The 17,866-nt window shown below is 45.0% G+C and overlaps 1 protein-coding gene across 1 annotated transcript in view; it reads left to right on the plus strand.

The window, feature by feature from the left end:
• The window catches only part of LOC140212235 (transient receptor potential cation channel subfamily M member 1-like), a 333,942-nt gene that overhangs the window by 212,886 nt on the left and 103,190 nt on the right, over positions 1-17,866 (plus strand). The window contains exons 7-8 of the mRNA XM_072282961.1: positions 4,950-5,124; positions 13,825-13,948. Of these exons, the coding sequence (XP_072139062.1) occupies positions 4,950-5,124; positions 13,825-13,948 (299 nt within the window). The remainder of the gene's footprint in view (positions 1-4,949; positions 5,125-13,824; positions 13,949-17,866) is intronic.

The raw sequence follows: 17,866 nt of genomic DNA on the forward strand, positions 1-17,866 counted from the left end.
CCTCGATCGTAATATACCCCGGATTGCACCATCTGTTGTTAACCAGATCAGTAAGCACCCAACTCCTTTACACTTACCGGTCTCAGTGCACCTCCGGTCAGCCAGAACGGTATTACCCACCGAACCCCTCTTCTTCATAAGTCTCTGTTGTCTCGACCCGGTTCTCTTTCCTCGATCCTCTTCCTCTTAAAGAGACCCCATCGTATCCGCCTCCATCACCGTCGCCAGCAGCCCATTCCACACACCCATCACTCTGCATAAAAATACTTACCCCTGACATCTCCTCTGTACCTACTTCAAAGCACCTTAAAACTGTGTCCTCTTGTATTAGCCATTTTAGCCCTGGGAAAGAGACTTCTTCGTGTCAAAGTGGAAACAGATCTCTACAAAGTGATCTAAATTAATTTCAAATATAAAACACAAAATAATTGATTACATAAGTATTCACCCTTTCAAGTCAGTAGATGCACCTTTGGCAGCAATCACAGCTTTGAGTTTGTGTGATAGACTCTACCAGCTTTGTACATCTGGACACTGCAATTTTTCCCCATTCTTCTTTACAAAACAGCTCAAGTTTTGTCAGATTGCATGGGGATCGTGAGTGAACAGCCTTTTTTAAGTCCAGGCACAAATTCTCAATTGGATTGAGGTCTGGACTCTGACTTGACAACTCCAGGACACTAACTTTGTTGTTTTTAACCATTTCCTGTGTAGCTTTGGCTTTATGCTTGGGGCCATTGTCTTGCTGGAAAACAAATCTTCTCACAAGTTGCAGTTCTCTTGCAGACTGCATCAGGCTTTCTTCCAGGATTTCCCTGTATTTTGCTGCATTCATTTTACCCTCAACCTTCACAAGCCTTCCAGGGCCTGCTACAGTGAAGCATCCCCACAGCATGATGCAACCAAACCGTGCTTCACAGTAGGGATGGTATGTTTTTGATGATGATAGCGCTTAATCTGATAGCCAATTTTGGTTTCAACAGACCATGAAACCTTCCAGCTGACTTCAGGGTCTCCCATATGCCTTCTGGCAAACTGTATCCAAGATTTCATGCGAGATTTTTCAACAGTGTCTTTCTCTTTGCCACTCTCCCATAAAGCTGCGACTGGTGAAGCACCTGGGCAACAGTCGTTGTATGCACAGTCTCTCCCATCTCAGCCACTGAAGCTTGTAACTCCTCCAGAGTTGTCATAAGTCTCTTGGTGGCCTTCCTCACTAGTCCCCTTCTTGCATGGTCACTCAGTTTTTGAGGATGGCCTACTCTAGGCAGATTTACAGCTGTGCCGTATGTAGGTAAGCAAGCCAATAATATAACAGAGGTACAAAATAAAAGCAAAAGAGAGGTGAGATTGGATATCAGATCACTGGATAATGTCGATGGACGAAGAATGGCAGATGAACTTAGTAAGTATTTTGTGTCAGTTTTCACTGTGGAAGACACCAGGAGGGTGCTAGAAATTCAGGAGTGTCCGGGGGCAGAAGTGAGTGTAGTTGCTAGTACTAAAGAGATGGTGCTTGGGAAGCTGAAAAGTTTGAAGGTAGATATTTAACCTGGACCAGATGGACTACAGCTCAGGGTTCTGATAGAGGTGGCTGAAGAGATTGTAGAGACATTAGTAATCATCTTTCAAGAATCACTAGATTCTTGAATGGTTTCGGAAGACTGGAATACTGGAAATGTCACTCCACTCTTTAAGTAAGGAGGGAGGCAGAATAAATGAAATTGTAGTGGTCGAAGGAGAGATTGTCTAAAATGTTTCCTAATGTTGATAGTTAGTGCGATAGATGTAAAACTGAGACAGCTACACTGACACACATGTTTTGGTCCTGTTCTATACTGGAACAGTTCTGGAAGTCAGTTTTTTGTACAATTTCTAAAGCACTTAAAATTAATTTACAACCTCACAAATTAACTGTGATTTGTGGAATAATTCCTCAAAATATCCGTGTTATCTCTTTGTCTGACCAACATGTTATTGCATTTGTTACATTGATAGCTAGGAGGGCCATTTTGTTGAAGTGGAAGGATACATCAGCTCCCATTTTGTCACAATGGTTCTCTCAAGTGATACTACGTCTTAGTTTGGAGAAAATTAGAAGTCGAACATTTGAACCGATGTTTGATTTTGAGAAAAGATGGGGCTCATTTGCTCGTCACCATCATTTGAGTTCATTGATAGATTTCCTCCACAATCTAATTGTAAATTTTTGGTACTTTTTTTTTCTTGCTGGTGGTTTGATGTTTATCTTTAGAAGCTTTTTGTATGGCTCCGGGGTTGAACACCTGATGGGTTTTTTTTCTCACTTCTCCTTGCTTAGTAGGGTTTTTTCCTCTTTTTTTGTCACCAAAATTTTTTCAATCTTTAAAACAATTTTTTTCTTCTTGAGACATTGTAAGTATTGCCTACTTCGATATACTCTTGTTTATTTTGGATAATAATAATAAAAAGATTTGAAAAGGAAAAAAAAGAAATTATAGGCCAATTAGCCTGACCTCAGTGGTTTCTTTATGTTTAGGAAATAGTCTGCACGTTTATTTCTACTACCAAAGTGCATGACCATGCATTTTCCAACATTGTATTTCATTTGCCACTTTCTTGCCCATTCTCTTAATCAGTCCATCTGTATTCTACCTGTTTCCTCAAAACTACCTGCCCCTCCACCAGTCTTTGTATCATCTGCAACCTTGGTAACAAAGCCATCTATTCCATCACTTAAGTCATTGATATACAGTACAAAAAGAAGTGGTCCCAACACTGACCGCTGCTGAACACAACTAGTCACTGACAGACAACCAGAAAAGGATCCTTTTATTTCCACCCTCTGCTTCCTACCAATCAGCCAATGCTGTAACTATATTAGTAAATTTCCTGTAATATCACAGACTCTTGACTTGGTAAGCAACCTCATGTGTGGCACCTTGTCAAAGGCCTTCTCTAAGTCCAAATATACAACATTCACTACATCCCCTTTATCTATCCTACTTGTAATCTCCTCAAAGAATTCCAACAGGTTTGTCAGGCAGGATTTTCCCTGAAGGAAACCATGCTGACTTTGTCTGATCTTGTCCTGTGTCACCAAGTACTGCAAAACCTCATTCATAACAATCGACTCTTACATCTTCCCAACCACTGAGGTCAGGCGAACTGGTCTGTAATTTCCTTTCTGCTGCCTTCCTCCTTTCTTAAAGAGTGGAGTAACATTTGCAAATTTCCAGTCCTCTGGCACCATGCCAGAGTCCAATGATTTTTGAAAGATCATTTCTAATGCCACCACAATCTCTACCACTACCTCTTTCAGAACCCTAGGGTGCAGTTCCTCTGGTCTGGGTGACTTATGTACTTTTCGGTCTTCTCTCTTGTAATAGTAACTCACCCACTTCTCTTCCTTCACACACTACAACATGAGACATACTGCTAGTGCCTTCCACAATGAAGACTGATGCAAAATACTCATTTAGATCATCAGCCATCTCCTTGACCCTGTTATTATTTCTCCAGCCTCATTTTCTAGCGGCCCTATATCCACTCTCACTTCTCTTTTATTTTTAGCATATTTGAAAAAACTTTTACTATCCACTTTGATATTATTTGCTAGCTTGCTTTCATATTTCATCTTTCACTTCTAATGATGTTTTTAGTTGCTGTCTGTAGGTTTTTAAAACTTCCCTATCCTCTATCTTCCCACTAATTTTTGCTTTGTTGTATGCCCTTTCTTTTGCTTTTACAATAGCTTCGACTTCCCTTGTCAGCCACGGTTGTACTATTTTGCCATTTGAGTATTTCTTCATTTTTGAATACACATGTCCTGCACCTTTCTTATTTGTCCCAGGAACGCATGCCATTTGCTGCTCTGCTGTCATCCCTACCAGCAGCTCCCTCCAATTTACTTTGGCCAGCTCCTCTCTCATACCACTGTAATTTCCCTTTAAGGCATTCGTTAGTCTTGCGAGACCATGGATCTACGCCTGGAAAGTCTTCACTCTCCAGGGCACAGGCCTGGGCAAGGTTGTATGGAAGACCAGCAGTTGCCCACGCTGCAAGTCTCCCCTCTCCACAACACCAATGTTGTCAAAGGGAAGGGCATTAGGACCCATACAGCTTGGCACCAGTGTCGTCGCAGAGCAATGTGTGATTAAGTGCCTTGCTCAAGGACACAACACGTTCCCTTGGCTGGAGCTCAAACTCACGACCTTCAGGTAGCTAGTCCAGTGCCTTAACCATTTGGCCACGTGCCCACAATTTCCCTTACTGCTCTGAAATACTGCTACATCAGACTTCCAGGCAGAGATTGATAGATTCTTGATTGGACATGGCATCAGAGGTTACAGGGAGAAGGCTGCTAGGTGGTGCCGAGGAGGAGAAAAAAGGATCAGCAATAATTGAATGGCAGAGCAAACTGGATAGGCCAAATAGCCAAATTCTGCTCCTATGTCGTATGCTCTGAAGGAATCATCAATCAGGAGTGGTGTAAGTGGAGTATGGAATCCCTGTAGACAATGTTCAGTGAAGACAGTGAACGGGCGTCAACGGTGCCCTGGTCAGTGTAGGAATCTCACTCCCCCCATTGCTTCTTATTTATTAATAGCTAAATTTCCTGCTTGACTTACTCAAAATCTAGTGACCTTGCTCTGATATTGAAAAATTAAAGATAAGCTTTATTTCTATGTCAAAACATACAGAGAAAATGTGTCATTGTGTAAAATCAAATTAGGAAGGATTGTGCTGCGCAGTCTGCAGCCTAGCGTGCCACAGCACACTGACCCTAGCTGTACACCTTTGGAAAGTGGGAGAAACTGCATCACCCGAAGGACACCCATGTAGTCACAGGGAAAAGGTACAGATATCAGCAGGGACCAAATCCTAATCCTACAAGTGTGTAAGGCAATGCACTAACTTAGACAGCACTGTGCCACACCCATTTACTGATCTTTCTGTGTCCTCTCCAGGTCTCGGTCAGAGAGTACCAGTAGTTTGTTTGGTTGTGGAAGGTGGTCCAAATGTGATACCGATGGTGTTGGAGAACCTGCGGGAAGAGCCACCAGTGCCGGTGGTTGTCTGTGATGGCAGCGGGAGAGCTTCTGACATCCTAGCCTTTGCACATAAGTACTCAGCAGATGGAGGGTAGGTCTTAATTCACTCAGCATCCACACTCAAACACTCACAATTCTTGATCACTCAGTTTCCTCGCCCGAACACTCACAGTCCCCAATCACTCACTGTAGACACACAAACACTCATCCCCAATCACTCTGCATCCTCTCCTAAACACTCACAGTCCCAAATCACTCACTGTAGACACACAAACACTCACAGTCCCCAATCTCTCTCCATCCTCTCCTAAACACTCACAGTCTCCAATCACTCAGTCTCCAAACTCAAACACTCACAGTCCCCAATCACTCTGCATCCTCTCCTAAACACTCACCGTCCCAAATCACTCAGTGTCCAAACTCAAACACTCACAGTCCCCAATCACTCAGTTTCCAAACTCAAACACTCACAGTCCCCAATCACTCAGTGTCCACACCCAAACACTCACAGTCCCCAATCACCCAGTGTAGACACACAAACACTCACAGTCTCCAATCTCTCTTCATCTTCTCCTAAACACTCACAGTCCCCAATCACTCTACGACCTCTTCTAAACACTCACAGTCCCCACTCAGTGTCCAAATGCAAACACTCACAGTCCCCAATCACTCTCCATCCTCTCCTAAACACACACAGTTCCCAATCACTCAGTGTCCAAACTCAAACACTCACAGTCCCCAATCACTCTGCATCCTCTCCTAAACACTCACAGTCCCAAATCAATCAGTGTCCACACACAAACACTCACAGTTCCCAATCACTCAGTGTACACACACAAACACTCACAGTCCCCAATCACTCTACAACCTCTTCTAAACACTCAGAGTCCCTACTCGGTGTCCTAACCCAAACACTCACAGTCCCCAATCTCTCTCCATCCTCTCCTAAACACTCACAGTCTCCAATCACTCAGTGTCCAAACCCAAACACTCACAGTCCCCAATCACTCTACAACCTCTTCTAAACACTCACAGTCCCAGATCACTCAGTGTCCAAACGCAAACACTCACAATCCCAATCACTCAGTGTCCACACACAAACACTCACAGTTCCCAATCACTCAGTGTACACACACAAACACTCGCAGTCCCCAATCACTCTGCATCCTCTCCTAATCACTCACAGTCCCCAATCACTGTCTCCAAACTCAAACACTCACAGTCCCAAATCACTCAGTGTAGACACACAAACACTCAGTCTCCAATCTCTCTCCATCCTCTCCTAAACACTCACAGTCCCCAATCACTCAGTGTATACACACAAACACTCACAGTCCCCAATCACTCTCCATCCTCTCCTAAACACTCACAGTCTCCAATCACTCAGTGTCCAAACGCAAACACTCACAGTCCCCAATCACTCTACAACCTCTTCTAAACACTCACAGTCCCCAATCACTCTGCGTCCTCTCCTAAGCACTCACAGTCCCAAATCACTCAGTGTCCAAACTCAAACACTCACAGTCCCCAATCACTCTGCATCCTCTCCTAATCACTCACAGTTCCCAATCACTCAGTGTACACACACAAACACTCAGTCTCCAATCACTCTACAACCTCTTCTAAACACTCAGAGTCCCCACTCGGTGTCCTAACCCAAACACTCACAGTCCCCAATCACTCTACAACCTCTTCTAAACACTCACAGTCCCAGATCACTCAGTGTCCAAACGCAAACACTCACAATCCCAATCACTCAGTGTCCACACACAAACACTCACAGTTCCCAATCACTCAGTGTACACACACAAACACTCGCAGTCCCCAATCACTCTGCATCCTCTCCTAATCACTCACAGTCCCCAATCACTGTCTCCAAACTCAAACACTCAGAGTCCCAAATCACTCAGTGTAGACACACAAACAGTCAGTCGCCAATCTCTCTCCATCCTCTCCTAAACACTCACAGTCCCCAATCACTCAGTGTATACACACAAACACTCACAGTCTCCAATCACTCAGTGTCCAAACGCAAACACTCACAGTCCCCAATCACTCTACAACCTCTTCTAAACACTCACAGTCCCCAATCACTCTGCATCCTCTCCTAAACACTCACAGTCCCAAATCACTCAGTGTCCACACCCAAACACTCACAGTCCCCAATCACTCAGTGTCCAAACCCACTCACAGTCCCCAATCACTCTGCATCCTCTCCTAAACACTCACAGTCCCCAATCACTCAGTGTCCAAACTCAAACACTCACAGTCCCCAATCACTCTCCATCCTCTCCTAATCACTCACAGTCCCCAATCACTCAGTGTCCACACACAAACACTCACAGTTCCCAATCACTCAGTGTACGCACACAAACACTCAGTCTCCAATCACTCTGCATCCTCTCCTAATCACTCACAGTCCCCAATCACTCAGTCTCAAACTCAAACACTCACAGTCCCAAATCACTCTGCATCCTCTCCTAAACACTAACAGTTCCCAATCACTCAGTGTACACACCCAAACACTCACAGTCCCCAATCACTCTGCATCCTCTCCTAAACACTCACAGTCCCCAATCACTCAGTGTCCAAACTCAAACACTCACAGTCCCCAATCACTCTCCATCCTCTCCTAATCACTCACAGTCCCCAATCACTCAGTGTCCACACACAAACACTCACAGTTCCCAATCACTCAGTGTACACACACAAACGCTCACAGTTCCCAATCACTCTGCATCCTCTCCTAATCACTCACAGTCCCCAATCACTCAGTCTCCAAACTCAAACACTCACAGTCCCAAATCACTCTCCATCCTCTCCTAATCATTCACAGTCCCCAATCACTGTGTCCACACACAAACACTCACAGTTCCCAATCACTCAGAGTACACACACACTCACAGTCCCCAATCACTCTGCATCCTCTCCTAAACACTCACAGTCCCCAATCACTCAGTGTCCAAACTCAAACACTCACAGTCCCAAATCACTCAGTGTAGACACACAAACACTCATCCCCAATCACTCTCCATCCTCTTCTAAACACTCACAGTCCCAAGTCACTCAGTGTACACACACAAACACTCACAGTCCCCAATCACTCTCCATCCTCTCCTAAACACTCACAGTCCCCAATCACTCAGTGTCCAAACTCACTCACAGTCCCCAATCACTCACTGTAGACACACAAACACTCAGAGTCCCCAATCACTCTGCATCCTATCCTAAACACTCACAGTCCCCACTCAGTGTCCAAACGCAAACACTCACAGTCCCCAATCACTCTGCATCCTCTCCTAATCACTCACAGTCTCCAATCACTCAGTGTCCACACACAAACACTGACAGTCCCCAATCACTCAGGGTCCACACCCAAACACTCACAGTCCCCAATTACTCAGTGTCCAAAATCAAACACTCACAGTCCCCAATCACTCAGTGTACATACACAAACACTCACAGTCCCCAATCACTCAGGGTCCACACCCAAACACTCACAGTCCCCAATCACTCAGTCTCCAAAATCAAACACTCACAGTCCCCAATCACTCAGTGTAGACACACAAACACTCAGTCCCCAATCACTCAGTGTCCACACCCAAACACTCATAGTCTCCAATCACTCAGTGTCCAAACCCACTCACAGTCCCCAATCACTCTGCATCCTCTCCAAAACACTCGTAGTCCCCAATCACTCAGTGTCCAAACTCAAACACTGACATTCCCAATCATTCTCCATCCTCTCCTAAGCACTCACAGTCCCCAATCACTCAGTGTCCACACACAAACACTCACAGTCCCCAATCACTCAGTGTAGACACACAAACACTCTCCATCCTCTCCTAAACACTCACAGTCCCCAATCACTCAGTGTCCAAACTCAAACACTCACAGTCCCCAATCACTCTGCATCCTCTCCTAAACACTCACAGTCCCAAATCACTCAGTGCCTTAACCTAAACACTCACAGTCCCCAATCACTCTGTATCCTCACACAAAAACCACTGACAATCCACCAAATCTGTAACAATCAATACAGACTACACCCCACACTCCTCCAAATCTGTAACAATCAATATAGATGACACCCCAACTCCACCAAATCTGTAACAATCAGACTACACCCTGACTACAGTCACACTCCACCATACTTGGAACAAACAATGTAGGCTATACACTAACTATGTCCCCACTCCACTCTACTTGTAACAAGCAGTGCAGACACCAACCTGACTCTCTCTCAGACTCCACTGTCCCTATAACAAATAACAGAGAATACACCCCACACTCCACTGCACCTGTAACAATCAGACTACACCTTGACTACAACCCACACTCCATTGTGCCTGTATCAAACAATACAGACTACAACCCCATATTCTACTCTACCTTTAACAAGCAATACCCAGTACACCCTGTCTACCCCTCACATTCCACCATACCTTTAACAAATACTGCAGACTACACCCTGGCTACACCCCACAGTCCACAGTACCTGTAACAAACAATACAAACTACACCCCACACTCCACAGTACCTGTAACAAACAATACAGACTACACCCTGGCTACACCCCACTCTCCACAGTACCTGTAACAAACAATACAGACTACAAGATGGCTTTTTAGAGCAGCTTGTGCTCAAGCCTACTCGGGGAAAGGCTGTCTTTGATTGGGTGTTGTGTAATAACTCAGATCTTATTAGGCAACTTAACGTAAAGGAACCCTGAGGAGACAGTGATCATAATATGATTGAATTCGTACAGTAATTTGAGAGGGAGAAGCACAAGTCACATGTTTCAGTATCACAAAGGAATAAAGTGAATTACAGAGGCATGAGAGAGGAGCTTGTCCAGGTGGATTGGAGGAGGATACTGGCAAGGATGAGAGCAGAGCAGAGATGGCTGATATTTCTGGGAATACTTCACAAGGCACAAGATAGATATGTCCCACAGAAGTTGTTCTCAAATGGCAGAGGTAGTCAACTGTGGCTGACAAGGGAAGTTAAAGACTGCACAAAAGCCAAACCAATGGTGTATAAGGTAGCAAAAGTAAGTGGGAAGTTGGATGAGTGGGAGGGAAGCTTTTAAAATACAACAAAAGTCAACTAAAAAGATCTAAGGAAAAAGATGAAATATGAGGGCTGCCAGTGACTAGTGGTGTTCCTCAGGGTCAGTATTGAGACTGCTACTTTTCCAATTTTTGTCGATGTTTTGGATAATGATATTGATGACTTTGTGACAAGGTTTGCTGATGATACGAAGATAGGTGGAGGGGCAGGTAGTGCTGAGGAAGCAATGTGATTACAGCAGGACTTAGACAAATTGTAAGAATGGGCAAAAAGTGGCAGGTGGAATACAGTGTTGGGAAATGTATGATTATGCATTTTGGTAAAAGGAACAATAGTGTGGACTATTATCTAAATGGGGAGAAGGTTCAAACATCAGAGGTACAGAGGGAGTCAGGAGTCCTCGTGTAAGACCGCCAGAAGGTTAGTTTACAGGTTGAGTCTATGGTAAAAAAGGCAAATGCAATGTTAGCAATTATTTCAAGGGGAATAGAATATAAAAGCAAGGAGATAATGTTGAGCTTTTATAAGACACTAGTCAGGCAGTACTTGGAGTATTGTCAACAGTTTTGAGTCTTATATCACAGAAAAGATGTGTTGTCATTAGAGAGAGTTCAGGAGACTGATTCTGAGAATGAAGGGGTTAACAGATGAGGAGCGTTAGGCCTGTACTCACTGGAATTTAGAAGAATGTAAGGAGGATCTCATTGAAACCTACTGAATGTTGAAAGGACTAGATAGGGTAGGTGTGGGGAGGGTGTTTCCGCTGGTGGGTGTATCCAGAACAGCCTCAAAAATGAGGGGCGACCATTTAGAACTGAGGTAAGGAGGAATTTTTTTAGCCAGAGAATAATAAATCTGTAGCATTCTCTGCCACAGTGGAGGCCAAGTCCATGGGTATATTTAACATGGAAGTTGATCATTTCCTGATCAGTCATGGCATTAAAGGATATGGTATGGCGAGAAGGCAGGTATATGGAGTTGAGTTGGATCTGGGATCAGCCATGATGGAGCACACTCAATAGGCTGAATGGTCCAACTCTGCTCTATGTCTTATGGTCTTACATTCCATCATACTTGTAACAAACAACACAGGCTACACCCTGACTGCACACCACACTCCATCGTACTTGTAACAAGCAACACAGGCTACACCCTGACTGCACACCACACCCCATCATACTTGTAACAAGCAACACAGGCTACACCCTGACTACACACCACACTCCATCGTACTTGTAACAAGCAACACAGGCTACACCCTGACTGCACACCACACACCATCGTACTTGTAACAAGCAACACAGGCTACACCCTGACTGCACACCACACTCCATCATACTTGTAAAAAGCAACACAGGCTACACCCTGACTGCACACCACACTCCATCGTACTTGTAACAAGCAACACAGGCTACACCCTGACTGCACACCACACTCCATCGTACTTGTAACAAGCAACACAGGCTACACCCTGACTGCACACCACACTCCATCGTACATGTAACAAGCAACACAGGCTACACCCTGACTACACACCACACTCCATCATAGTTGTAACAAGCAACACAGGCTACACCCTGACTGCACACCACACTCCATCGTACTTGTAACAAGCAACACAGGCTACACCCTGACTGCACACCACACTCCATCGTACTTGTAACAAGCAACACAGGCTACACCCTGACTACACACCGCACTCCACCATACCAGTAACAAACTATACAGACTACACTCTGACTATATCCCCACTCCAGTGTATTTGTAACAGAGAAGCCAGACTACACTCCGACTGTAGCACCCACTCCACTATACCTGTTGGTACATAACAGGTTGTGTTGGCACTTTGCAGGTTTTACTGTTGATTTGCAGCTTGTGTCAGTACATAGAAACAGAAAACCTACAGTATAATACAGGCCCTAAGGCCCACAATGCCGGGCCGAAAATGTACTTACTTTAGAAATCACCTAGGATTACACAACGCCCTCTATTTTGCTAAGCTCCATGTAGCTATCCAGGAGTCTCTTAAAAGACCCTATCGAATGGCCTCCACTACCGTTGCTGGCAGCCCATTCCACGCACCCACCACTCTGCGTAAAAAAAAATTACCCCGACATCTCCTCTGTTGCTGCTTCCAAGCACCTGTGCCCTCTCGTGTTAGCCATACTTCACAGGTTGTGTTGGTATGTCGCAGGTTGTGTCGGTATGTCGCAGGTTGTGTTGGTATGTTGCAGGTAGAGTCTGTACGTCGCTGATAGAGTCTGTACGCCGCAGGTAGTGTCGGCACATAGAAAATAGGTGCAGGAGTAGGCCATTCGGCCCTTCGAGCCTGCACCGCCATTCAGTACGATCATGGCTGATCATCCAACTCAGAACCCTGTACCAGCCTTCCCTCCATACCCCCTGATCCCTTTAGCCACAAGGGCTATATCTGACTCCCTCTTAAATATAGCCAATGAACTGGCCTCAACTGTTTCCTGTGGCAGAGAATTCCACAGATTCACCACTCTCTGTGTGAAGAAGTTTTTCCTAATCTCAGTCCTAAAAGGCTTCCCCCTTGTCCTCAAACTGTGACCCCTCATTCTGGACTTCCCCAACATCGGGAACAATCTCCCTGCATCTAGCCTGTCCAATCCCTTTAGGATTTTATACGTTTCAATCAGATCCCCCCTCAATCTTCTAAATTCCAACGAGTACAAGCCTAGTTCATCCAGTCTTTCTTCATATGAAAGTCCTGCCATCCCAGGAAGCAATCTGGTGAACCTTCTTTGTACTCCCTCTATGGCAAAGATGTCTTTCCTCAGATTAGGGGACCAAAACTGCACACAATCCACGTCACAGGTAGTGTCAGCACGTCGCAGGTAGTGTCGGTACGTCACAGGTAGAGTCTGTATGACGCAGGTAGTGTCTGTAAGTGGCAGGTAGTGTCTGTAAGTGGCAGGTAGTGTCAGTACGTCGCAGCTAGTGTCTGTAAGTGGCAGGTCATGTCTGTATGACGCAGGTAGTGTCTGTAAGTGGCAGGTAGTGTCAGTATGTCGTAGGTAGTGTCAGTACGTCGCAGGTAGTGTCAGTACGTGGCAGGTCATATCAGTACATTGTAGGTTGTGCTGGTATGTCACAGGTTGTGTTGGTACATCGCAGGTCGCATCAGTACTTTGCAGCTCGTGTTCGTATTTTGCAGGTTGTGTCACTGTGCCACAGGTTGTTCTGGTATGTCGCAGGTTGTGTCAGTATGTTGTGGGTTGTACCAGTATGTTACAGGTTTTCGACATTGTAGGTTATGTGCAATGTTGCAGATTGTACCAATGCGTTACAGGTTGTGTTGCTAATTGCAGTTTGTGTCGGCATGTTGCAGGTGGTTTTGGTTCATTGCATTGCAGGTATATGCTGTTAATTACTGAGAGTGCACCAGATAGACCAGACTTGTTGGCATAAGTCTGTGGGACAACACTGGGATCAGTGGCAGAGCAAACAAGTGTTCAGAGCACCAGCACATTCCTGATTGTGCTAGGCACAGGCATACATGCAGCTGGGAACTAATGGACAGTATTATACCGGCCCACGGGCTGGAAAAAGAACACTGTCTGACTCCACTAGTCCTAAGTATTTGGTGTTACCTTTGTGAGGCACTGTGTGGAGGGTTTGGCTTGGTTTATGATGACGGAGATGTTATTGTTGGTCAGTTTTACCACATATTGGCTCTGTTCTTTCTATGCAGGATAATCAGTGAGTCCGTGCGAGATCAACTCTTGGTCACTGTGCAGAAAACCTTCAATTACAGTCGCCAGCAGGCTCAGCAGCTTTTCCTGATTGTCATGGAGTGCATGAAGAAGAAAGAGTTAGTGAGTTCTGAACCTATCTTGTTAACAATTGATCATTAGCATTTTTCTCTTTGTTTTTCACTTGACTGTTTGGAATTTTCAGCAGATTACTGGATATAATTTACACAGAGCTATCAGGCATGTGTTCACATTTGGACTACCACTGTGCACTTCTGCACTTCCACTAGGCTAGAAGACATGTGTTCACATTTAGCCACAGAATGTATTTACACTCTGTGTGTGTGCGTGTGTGTGTGTGTGCACGCATGCATTGACACTGGGTCACTGGATGTGCATCTACACTGGGCCACTGGGTGTGTGTTCACGCTGCGCCACAGGCTAATCTCTTCTGCCTACACAACGTCCACATCCTTACACTTTCCTCACGTTGAGGCCCTGGTGGAAGGAATAAAGGTGTGATGTCCAAGGGCATCAATTCCATCATCCATATCATGTACCCTGAGAGCTCATCCTTAATAACAGATTCCAACATCTTTCCAAACACTGAAGTCAGGCTAATTGGTCTATAATTTCCTTTCTTTTGCCTCCCTTCTTCTTAGAGTGCAGTGACATTTGTAATTTCCCAGTCCTTCAGAACCATTCCAGGACCTAGTGATTCTTGAAAGATCGTTACTAATGCCTCCACGATCTCTTTCAGAACTCTGGGGTGTAGACCATTTGGTTTCGGTGACTTATCTACTTTTAGGCTTTTCAGCTTCCCAAGCACCTTCTCCTTAGTAATAGCACCAGCACTTACTTCTGCCCGAACACTCACATTTCTGGCATGCTTCTAGTGTCTTCTACAGTGAAGCCTGGTGAAAAATACTTATTAAGTTTCTCCTCCATCTCTTTGTCCTCCATTATTACCTCTCCTGTGTGGTGGGGTGGAGATACGTCTCCGCCAAAGGAGGTGTAAGGTGCTCTTTCCCTCTGTTAACCTGTAAGTCACCCTTAGGTCAACTGTGGCACCTGGTTAATCCTCCCCTCCACCCCGATCAGAGTCACGTAAAACATGGGAGCAGGTGGTGGGTGGTCATATGAGCATCTGGTGCTAAGCACAAATTCAGGTTACTGATGTCAGGCAGACAATCTCTGAAGGGTATGGGGTCACCAGTGTTGTAAAGACACTGCTCAGAAGAAGGTATGGCAAACTGTTTCTGTAGAAAAATTTGCCAAGAACAATCATGGTCATGGGAAGACCATGGTCGCCCACAGTATACGACTCGGCACATAATACACAAAGTAACACTACAGCATCATTTTCCAGTAGTCCGACATCCACTCTTGTCACTCTTTTACTCTTTATATATCTGAAGAATCATTTTGTGTCCTCTTAAGTTATTAGCTAACTTAACTTTATGGCTGTTTAGTTGCCTTCTGTTAGTTTTTCCCAACCCTCTATCTTCCCAGTAATTGCACCCTCTCCTTTGCCTTTTTTTAATGTCTTTGACTTCCCTTGTCAGCCACAGTTACCTCCTCCTCCCTTTAGAATCCTTCTTCATCTTTCAGATTTATCTATCCTGTGCCTTCCAAATTTCCTCTCGAAACTCCAGCCATAACTGTCCTGCCATTATCCCCAATAGTGTCCCGGCAACGTTGAATCGGGTTTGTGGGTCTGGCAAGTGAGACACTGACAATGAATAAGTATATTAATTATTTATTCACAGACAGTAAAAATTTTGACCAGGCATTCATGTTCCCCAAGTTATAGAAACTACAAAGCTAAATATCCAACAAAAGCACACTCAGAGCATACCTCCCCAATGGTTATGTGCACCGCTTGCCTTAAGCAAAGGAGGAGAAAGCACACCTCTTCCATATGCTATTTTGTACTCAGGACATTTGAAACTGGATGCCAGGCAGTTAACCAATGGGAAAAGCAGCTGCAGTTGCTAAACTAACCAATCCCAATAAAGCAGCTTGTGACAGGCAGAGTAAGCCACACCTCCCACCGGATACTTCAACCCTCAAAAGTTGTGAATATGATGCTTCAGCCCTCAGACAAGTATGACTCCCATGAACTCTCTAAGTTGCATATAAAGCACAAGAGTATAATACCCAATACTGTAAACCCAACAGTCACCTCCCAGTATACTACACTAAAGCTCCAGCCTCCCTATGCCCCAAAGGGGCACCAGCCCCACCCCGGAATGTAATAGCCAATGAGCTGGTTCCCCCATGTTATCTTATACACTGACTCTCAGATGTGATCAATCAGGTGAGTGCTGTTCCCTGACCCAGCAGGAATGCACGCGCAGCATTCTTCACCAGTAACAGTACAGGTGCCACATTAGGTGAACAGGTATTCTAAGTTCATCTAAGTCAGTTCCCAGGACAGCCTGGCCACATCATGTTATCATTTAAAACATCCTTCCTTTGTAACAGCCCTCTACCCAACCAACATGGGCAAGGTTCTCATCTAGGGCACCAGGGGGGTATACATAAGGCACCACAGATCAACCACACCACCCTGTGAGCCATGGGTAGGCCTAGGGACTGTATCTCCAGTAAGTGCCATTCATCAAGCAAGTGCCCACCTTCACAATGCCATCTAGCATAGACACAGCCACCCAGGGCACAGTTCCTGCTCACACCTGCCATCCATCTTGCCACCTTGTACCTGTACTCAACATACCACCTACACCAACACCCTGTCAGGTGTGGAAATCACTTTAAGAGTCAGGACCTTCCAATTAAACAAATTATACGTAGAGAAACATCACTGGGGCTACAGAGGCTCAAATCCCTTAAGGCTGGGCTAAGGTTGGCTAAAATGGATACCCCCAGCTCCCCAAAGCAGAATGTCAAAACCCTCACAACGAGATAATTACCCCCAGCAGTCTTTTCTTTGTCAAAGGGATTGATATCAGTGGCATCCCTTCTGCGATGTAGGTAAGGAGTCTTCATACAAATTCAACCACCTCCCCCATTGGTCCACTGTGCAGGTTCAAACACCATCCATAGGAATGATTATGTCCCTCTAGAATATGGGCATCTCATATCCGAAAAAAACTTTCCCAAATCTAATGTGGCTAATGTAACCCCGCTCTTTGAAAAAGGAGGGAGAGAGAAACTGGGGAATTATAGACCGGTAAGCCTGACATCGGTGGTGGGAAAATGCTAGAGTCAGTTACCAAAGATGTGATAACAACACATTTAGAAAGCGGTGAAATCATCGGACAAAGTCAGCATGGATTTGTGAAAGGAAGATCATGTCTGACGAATCTCATAGAATTTTTTGAGGATGTAACTAGTAGAGTGGATAGGGGAGAACCAGTGGATGTGGTATATTTGGATTTTCAAAAGGCTTTTGACAAGGTCTCACACAGGAGATTAGTGTGCCAACTTCAAGCACGGTATTGCGGGTAAGGTATTGATGTGGAAAGAGAATTAGTTAGCAGAAAGCAAAGAGTGGGAATAAACGGGACCTTTTCAGAATGACAGGCAGTGACTAGTGGGGTACCGCAAAGCTTAGTGCTGGGACCCTAGTTGTTTACAATATATATTAATGACTTAGACAAGGGAATTAAATGCAGCATCTCCAAGTTTGCGGATGACACGAAGCTGGGCAGCAGTGTTAGCTGTGAGGAGGATGCTAAGAGGATGCAGGGTGACTTGGATAGGTTAGGTGAGTGGGCAAATTCATGGCAGATGTAATTTAATCTGGATAAATGTGAGCTTATCCACTTTGGTGGCAAGAACAGGAAAACAGATTATTATCTGAATGGTGGCCGATTAGGAAAAGGGGAGGTGCAATGAGACCTGGGTGTCATTGTACACCAGTCATTGAAAGTGGGCATGCAGGTACAGCAGGCGGTGAAAAAGGCGAATGGTATGCTGGCATTCATAGCAAGAGGATTTGAGTATAGGAGCAAGGAGGTACTACTGCAGTTGTACAAGGCCTTGGTGAGACCACACCTGGAGTATTGTGTGCAGTTT

This window comes from Mobula birostris, chromosome 18, assembly GCF_030028105.1.
Source record: "Mobula birostris isolate sMobBir1 chromosome 18, sMobBir1.hap1, whole genome shotgun sequence".
NCBI lineage: Eukaryota > Metazoa > Chordata > Chondrichthyes > Myliobatiformes > Myliobatidae > Mobula > Mobula birostris.